This window comes from Selaginella moellendorffii, unplaced genomic scaffold (assembly GCF_000143415.4).
Source record: "Selaginella moellendorffii unplaced genomic scaffold, v1.0 SELMOscaffold_73, whole genome shotgun sequence".
Classification (NCBI taxonomy): domain Eukaryota; kingdom Viridiplantae; phylum Streptophyta; class Lycopodiopsida; order Selaginellales; family Selaginellaceae; genus Selaginella; species Selaginella moellendorffii.
Window position 1 is genome coordinate 946740 of NW_003314334.1, and position 7579 is coordinate 954318.

Genomic DNA, 7579 nt, shown 5'->3' on the forward strand with positions numbered 1-7579 from the left:
GTAAAATCTCTCCAGGGTTGCAGCTTACGTGAGCGATTCGAAACGCCGCTGCTACGGCGAGTGCGAACGATACGGAGTGGAAGATGAAAGCTAACGAGACGATCTGGGGGGACTTTCCCATCGCCATAAACACCAAAAACTCCGAGATCTCGCACCAAAAACTTTGAAATCTCGCGAAAAAATGCGAAGACTGGCCTCGCGGTGTGTTTAAAAAGAGCAAGCCGCGCGGCAGTGGACAGTGAAAAAGGTAAAGTGGCATCCATTATTATACTTTTAACTTCTACGGAGGAGCCGACTCATTGTCCCACAGGTAGAATCCAATCACTATACAGGTGAAAAGTAAAGAACAAAATTACCATACACAAGTAAAAACCCTCTCTCTCTCTCTCTCTCTCTCTCTCCCCTACACATACTCGCCAGCACGGAGATTCTTCCGCGCCTCCACGTAGCAGAGGTAATAAGCTGAGGCAAGTAACCCGGTAAGCAACGCAGCCGCCGCGCCAATCCCGAATATCACCTGGCGCGCGACTTTACACTCGTGGATCGATGAGCCCGACACTCTTTTACTCTGGAAAGTTACGCGCGCGGTCCCGGTGAGGATAAAGAGCTCCGCGACGAGAAACGCGATCCTGGCAGTAAAATCCACACGGTAAAAACGGGCATGATCACGGTAAAAAGGCAAGAACACCGGAGAACCACGAAGAACACTCTTACCATGAGAAGATGAAGAGAATGACTGCGCAGATGTTAGCGGCCTTTCGCTTGAGAGGGCAAGGGCAGCACATACATCTCGTCACCAGGGTCACAAAGAGCTGCCCGGCGGCGAGGAAACTCGCAGCGGCGATGCCAAGATTCGTGGCCTGACCCGCGCGATACTCGCAAGTGAAAACATCGCCCTGTGGGCTATCTCTTTGAGCAGTGGCCTATCAGCACAGAGACAATAGCTTAGAACTTCTAGATTGAGTCAATTCGAGAGCTATAGAACTATAGATTGGATGGATTGAATCTCTGTGAAAAACTTACTCGGTGTATCCGCAAGGTCGCCGCCACCGCGAGGGCGAATGCGATTGCATCGAGGATGAGGACTATCCAGACGAGCTGCGAATGCCGCCGCGAGGATTTCATGCCGGGGGGGGTACTAGAGAGAAAGCTTTGGATGGTTTTCGACGAGGAGAGGGAGAGACAGAGGAAACGATGCGAAGGAATATTACATGAGAAAAAAGAATTGGATTGCTTCGAGGTGTTTAAAGCGCTGTCGGCCACGCGTCCCTGGCTGGCGATTCGCATCGAGAAAAGTGACATGTAAGGGATTCCTTTTCCTTGTCATTTAATTTCAAAGCTAGTCAGCGTGGGGCAGCGTTGACGGAATTTTTGAAATGGACTGCATGATCAAACGGTTTTGTAGTTAAAAATACAAGTTAATGAAAATTATATACTATGGTCAGTGTGTCAATAAGGATTTGATTAAAATCTGATTAAAAAAAGGCACTCCTATTCATTTCTCATTAGGCATTGCAATTTTGGTATGAGAAAGCATATTAAATGACTTATATATATATATATATTTTCTTAACAGCACATGTTTAACAATAAAGCTAAATGGGTTAATTGAATAAAGTTTGAAGTTAAATAGATTATATAATTTAATTAGTTTATATTTTTTCACTATTTGTTGTGTTAAATTTGACTAAAAATAAGTTCTAACCTCAAGAACACATTATAAATTATTGCATTAAATAAGGATTATTTATGAGTATAAAATTAAATTACATTTATTTACTAATTTAAAAAGTAAAACTTGTTAGAATTCCAGTCTAAGACTTAAAACAAAGAATGTTTTTAAAAACAATTGTAAATGGTTTACCTAGTTATTGATAAAATTTTATATAAAATAAAAGAAACAAAAATACGAATTTTACCTTAGAATTTGAAAAGTTTAAAATGAGAAATATTAAATTTACAAAAATATTGAAGGATTTAATAAAATTTTACATTTTTAAATTATTTTTAAAAATAAAACTTCTTTAATACATCTGTTTTAAACTGTTTTAAGATAATTAATTTATCATTTTAATATAAATTTTGTAGTTTGATAATCATTACTATACAAAAATTCTGACTTGAAAATAGTTTAATTATTAGTATTCATGCTTTTTCAACTGTATATTATAATTATATTAGACTTAACATAAATACAGGATGAAAATATGTTTAAAATTATTAAATAAAACAATGTACCATATTTATTATAAATTAGTTATAAACATTCAATATTATTATAAATATTTGTTGCCCACCAAACTTTATTTGGATATTTTGTTTCATATGACAATAAAATCTTACTGATTATGCTGCAAACCAAATATTGGGTGGGAAAAGATATTGAAAAGATGCAATCATATGAAATTTCTCAACATTCCTTGGTTTAATTTATCCTTCTTGATCTTCTCATTGTTAAATTACAATCATTTTGCAAAGTAAAAGATGTGAATTTTATACAATTTAAACAATATTTATTATTAAACTATACTATTTTTTTGTATTTATTATATAAATAATATTACCATTAATTTTAAATCTTAATATAATGCTCTTCAATATTATTTGATCCCCATATTAATTTATTTTTTAGAATATATGGAAATTTTGCAATTATTTTCTACTAATAATATATTTTTACAATTTGGAGAGATTAAAAATTGACCTGTATAAATATGGTCCTGTTTTGATCCAGCATTTAATGTTGTAAATTTTATATCAGAATTTTCATTAATATTATATTGAATATAAAACTTGAAAAATAAGTAATTATTTTTTATTTGTTGTGGTCCTAAACCAGGAGGCCACTGAAATAAAACACTATAGCCAATTTGATATTTTCTGGATGTGAAAGTACATTCATCAAAACATGTTTAACGCATATCATCTTTAAATAAATTAAATATGTATTCAAATCTAAATCTTAATATTCTAGGTTGAACTCTATCATTTGATAATTGCTCTATTGAACATATAGGAGGTGTACCCTCTATACATCTAAATTACACAATTATAATTGCTCTACCAAGATCAACCTCAATTGTATTTTCATAATTTATTTGATATCCATTAGGATTAAATAAATCTATTTGGCTTAAAAGCTCTTCACCGTGAGGGGTCTCGACCTGACCCGTGCGCCACAGGAAGGGTGAAGGGGAGGACAAGGCGCGGCCCGGGAAGAGTATGCGGATGGGCGGCCTCCACCCACCCCCCGCTCCTCGACCACGGCCATACTACGGAATGGGATGTGCTCTCGGGCGGGGTAGCCGTGGCTTCAGGGTCTACGCAGTGTGCGGGTCGGGTCGGGCCGACCCTCAGAAGAAGCCCCGATTCCTGGTGGTGGTATGAGCATTCCGGGTGTTCGAATCAGGAGTAGAAAGGAGTATATCATCTGTTGTTGTCCGGTCAGGTGTGTCTTCTGTGGTTTCGTGGGCAGGGATGGAGATGGTATGCACCACCCCTTTCTGCAGCCTGCCTCCCCAAATCCTTCACTAATGATTTTTCCTATTTTATATTGATTAAATGTATTATTCCTTCCCTATTCAGGAATTGCACTTTTTAATGCATACATATATATCAATAAAAAATTATAAATCATACAAAAACTTATTATATTAACTTTAAGCATTAGTATTATCATCGTGTTTTTATTTATTTTCTTTATATTTTACTACTGGAATTTTAGCATAAATATTACTTTATTAAATTTTTTTATAATAAATTTCATTTACAATTGATAAATTTACTATAGATACCTTAAAAATATCTTGTTTTAATATTTATATTTAATGAAAATATAATAATTCCAAGAATAGTATCAATAAGAATTTTTTTAATGTTTTTTTTGTGCTTTATTTTCATCCTGCTAGTTAATTTATACTTTTCCTTCCATTGGTTACCTTTTAACTTTTCATACACTAAAAAGCATATGTTATTCCAGGTATTCATAGCAAAGGTTAAAATATTTAAGAAAAATAACCTTGATGGCAAGAACATAACCTTTCTTTCTTCACTGTCTTAGATGTGTTGGAGGTTGGCCATACACCAAGAACAATGGCGCCTCTGAAACATTTTCAAGCCACTCAGGTGCATTTAGCTTCTCCATTCAATCGTCAAGCCTCACTAGATTGATCCCAGCATTGTTACAATTATCTTTTAAATTGAGAAACACTTAGCGTCTTGGATATATATTGGAGAAAGAATTTCTTACTGGCCAGGCTCCAGCAAACCTGACGAAGCTTCTCCTGGCAATGGGGAACCCCGGATGAACTCCAGCCACTTGTGGGCCTTGGCAGCCTCCAGTCCCCAGTAAAGCCCCAGCCCCACCACAATGACGCTCGCGCTCACTACTACCACCCGCAGCGACGCAAAGCTCATGACAAACACTAGCAACGCTGCTGGCGGCACACACACGAGCACGCACCCCAGTCTATCCCCAACCGGGGCCTTGTACGGCCTGGGTATATCCGGCCGCCGTACACGCAGCGCTACAAACGCCGCCAGCTCCAGCAGCATCCCCACGCTGTAGAGGAAGTTGAGCAGCTCGATGATCTCCGCGAAGCTCATCCAGGAGAGCATCACGATCCCCAGCGCGGAGAACGCGATCCCCCAGACGGGTGTCCCATGGCGCGATCTCCTCGCCAGGAACTTGGGCAGCATCCCCATCTCCGCCATTCCCAGGAGCTGGAAGGAATCGCTGCTCATCTCCGCCTCGAACAGCCCCATGTTGGAGAGCGCCGCCGCGAGCTGGACCCAGATCCGGAGCCACGATCCACCGATCGCGAACGCGATCGTGGAGAAGTATCCGTCGACCCATCGCGATTGATCCAGCTCCAGCGCTCCCGTTCCCGCCAGGATTGGGACGAGATACGACGCCACCACCACGAAGATCGAGATGTAGAGAGCTCTTGGAAAGGTCTTGCTTGGATCTTCCACCTCGCCGGCTAGAGTGCTGGATTTGTCCCAGAAGTTGAGGTTCCAGAAGAGATTGTTGAGGTAGTTCTTCCAGTTGACACGCCCCAAGTGGGCCGACGTCCATCGCCGGGGCTCCAGTTTGGGCAGCGCAAGTAGTCCCATGACCGCAAACGGGGCGAGCGAGAAGATGGCCAGGCAAACGGCGGTAAACCCCACTACGGCTAATCCTCTGTAGTTAAGAAATGTTAATCCCAAAGTGATGCCAAAGATGGAAACGCCCCTGGTGAGCCCAGACGCCAAAGTGGGGAATGTTGGGCTCAAGTAGTCCAGGAAGAGAACCGGGTAGAGTGCGTTGTCTATGACCCCGCTAATCCACTTCCAAAACCCGCCCTGGAATCCCCAGAAGGGGCCGAAAGCCTCGCGAATCCATAGCACGTAGCCGCCGTTTGCCGGGAATGCGGTGGAGAGCTCCGCGGTGACGAGCGCTTCCGGGACGCTCCAGAAGAATGGGAGGATCAGAAAGCCCAGGATCGCGAGAAGCGGCCCTCCCGCTCCCACGGAATCCTCTACTCCGAATGGGCCTCCAGAGACGCTGTAGAAGACGAGGGCGATGAGAGGGACGAGCGAGAGCTTGGGCGGCGGCGAGGATGGATCGCTCGCGGAGAGCTTGAATTTGTCCCAGAATCCCATCTTTGGATCTCGCTTCCAAGAAGCTAGGAGCTGGGATTGGATCCAAATGCCATGGATTGGCTGCGACTGGAGGAGAATTGGCCGGATCTGGGGGAAGACTCACTCACCAAATTGATTGGAGCATCGCCCAAAAGTCCGCGCACGAGGAACACGCTAAAGCTATCATCCCCTGTTCTAGGGATTTTATCATATGAACAGGGGAGTTTATCTTAAACATACTTTGTTTAGTTTAAGACAAGGTGAAAATGGGATTAGGGTTCTTGGGATTTTAACCTAACGACAAAGGGGAAAGGGGATTAGGGTTCTTGGCTATCTTGTGGCTATGGCGTTTGTGACGATGACGCTGGGGCTCTCTGGCGCCTCGAATCCGCCTCCGTCGATCGCCGATCCAGGTAACAGAGCAGCGCCCTCAGCTGCCGGATCGGCCCCGGCGCGTGTGGCGTTCGGTGCAGCGAGCAGCAGTGGCGCGGCGTTTCCATCGGCGGCCAACGCGAATCTGATGTGGTCTGGGAAGCCCGCGAATGCGGCAATCATCGTGAACGCGAACGAGGGGCCGGATTCGATCGTGAGGAGGTTCCGAAGGGAGGTGATGAGTGCGGGGATAATCGCGGAATGTAGGAGGAGGAGGTATCACGAGACACCGCAGGAGAAGAGGAAGAGGAAGCAGCAGGCCCTTGCAAGGCGGAGGAAGATGAGGTAAGGAGAAGATCTTCTCAATGACTTGCGATTTCTTTCTTTGTTCTGCTTCTCTTTGTTTTGCTTGTGAGCTGATGGTGATCGATATGAGCTTTGGATCTGTGCCATCTTCTAAGATTTCTCTTTCTTTGTGAATGCAGTAGAAGAGCCTCGGGAGGTGGAGGGTTCCAAAGCGCCACCAGCGGCGGCGGTGGTGGTGGCGGATTCAAGCCCCCGGTCGATCCCTTCGCTCCCAAGCCAGCGAAATCAAAAGAGGAGGACGATCGTGAATTTTGGGGGGAGGATGATGACGAGCTCATCTTCCAATAGATGATCGCGAGCGACGAACTCTCCTTGTACATTTAGTGTGTAGCTTGGCATTGGATGAACTTTTAATTCCAGCGTGTGAGCTCTGACTTTTTGTGCAATCAAGTCTAAGATCGTATATATTAGAAAAGAGTTAAAAAAAACGTTGATCTCTTTTTTGCTGCTAATATAGAATTGCATTCATTATTAGATTTTTGTACTGCCTTATTTTCCTTATATTTTTTAATATTTTTGGATGATTCTCAAATAACCACTTCTAAAACAAAATTAATTTTTTTAAAAAAATGTAAGTAATTATTTATTTTATTTTGCCTTGGACTTTAATCATAGATTTGGATATAATTAATTTTGGATTTGAGTTTGTTTCGATTGATTCCATTTTATCTGTCAGTCCAACTTGTTCATCTATCGTGTGACAATCACTCTTTCATTGTTTTGATATATTCCAGAGTGCCTTTTGTTGCTTTCTTTTGAGCATACAAACTTACACTGGGTGTATGTATAGTTATATATTAGTGTAACACATATAAAAATAATGCTATAATGGATTTTAATGTTTATTATTGTTTTGGTGATTATCAAATAATTTATTGCATGTTGCAGGCAGCAACGTTTTTTTTGCTTAATACCAGTATTATTCTTATTTATTAATCTAATTGATGAAATGGAAGTTTATAATTATAAACATGTTTATAATTTATAAACACAAGATTAATCTTATTGAATTAGATGGTAGAATAAACTAGAATATACTATAAAGTGTTTAGGAAAGTTTATAAATTATAAATGCAAGATTAATCTAAATGAATAACAACTATTAGATGGTAGAATATCAAAAAATATTTATGCATATTCTAGGTGTATCCACTATCACCCCACTCTAGATTTCCTTAAACAACCCAAAAATTTATATTAATGCATATGAAGAAGGAAT

At 41.2% G+C, this 7579-nt stretch overlaps 3 protein-coding genes across 3 annotated transcripts; 1 reads left to right on the top strand and 2 right to left on the bottom strand.

The window, feature by feature from the left end:
* Positions 1 to 242: 242 nt before the first annotated feature.
* Positions 243 to 1216, bottom strand: LOC112340981. Its single transcript, XM_024660314.1, has 3 exons — positions 1024 to 1216; positions 715 to 923; positions 243 to 629 (listed from the first exon to the last, which is right to left on the bottom strand). The coding sequence occupies exons 1-3, from the start codon at positions 1123 to 1125 to the stop codon at positions 404 to 406; spliced, it is 537 nt and encodes a 178-aa protein (XP_024516082.1). The 5' UTR covers positions 1126 to 1216; the 3' UTR covers positions 243 to 403.
* Positions 1217 to 4162: 2946 nt separating this feature from the next.
* Positions 4163 to 5871, bottom strand: LOC9649844 (probable polyamine transporter At3g19553). The gene has a single exon (XM_002986405.2). It carries the CDS (start codon positions 5641 to 5643, stop codon positions 4246 to 4248), a length of 1398 nt encoding a protein of 465 aa, XP_002986451.2. The 5' UTR covers positions 5644 to 5871; the 3' UTR covers positions 4163 to 4245.
* Positions 5872 to 5939: 68 nt separating this feature from the next.
* Positions 5940 to 6765, top strand: LOC9649845 (30S ribosomal protein S21, chloroplastic). Its single transcript, XM_002986304.2, has 2 exons — positions 5940 to 6339; positions 6480 to 6765. Exons 1-2 carry the CDS (start codon positions 5966 to 5968, stop codon positions 6646 to 6648), a joined length of 543 nt encoding a protein of 180 aa, XP_002986350.1. The 5' UTR covers positions 5940 to 5965; the 3' UTR covers positions 6649 to 6765.
* Positions 6766 to 7579: the final 814 nt, after the last annotated feature.

What these genes read in the sequence shown, in the direction of transcription:
- LOC112340981 (XM_024660314.1), bottom strand. Translation starts at nt 1,125, where the DNA reads ATGAAATCCTCGCGGCGGCATTCGCAGCTCGTCTGGATAGTCCTCATC. An exon ending in CGACCTTGCGGATACACCGA is followed by an intron (nt 924 to 1,023) that starts GTAAGTTTTTCA and finishes CTGTGCTGATAG; the next exon opens with GCCACTGCTCAAAGAGATAG. An exon ending in ATTCTCTTCATCTTCTCATG is followed by an intron (nt 630 to 714) that starts GTAAGAGTGTTC and finishes TTTTACTGCCAG; the next exon opens with GATCGCGTTTCTCGTCGCGG.
- LOC9649844 (XM_002986405.2), bottom strand. Translation starts at nt 5,643, where the DNA reads ATGGGATTCTGGGACAAATTCAAGCTCTCCGCGAGCGATCCATCCTCG.
- LOC9649845 (XM_002986304.2), top strand. Translation starts at nt 5,966, where the DNA reads ATGGCGTTTGTGACGATGACGCTGGGGCTCTCTGGCGCCTCGAATCCG. An exon ending in GCAAGGCGGAGGAAGATGAG is followed by an intron (nt 6,340 to 6,479) that starts GTAAGGAGAAGA and finishes TTGTGAATGCAG; the next exon opens with TAGAAGAGCCTCGGGAGGTG.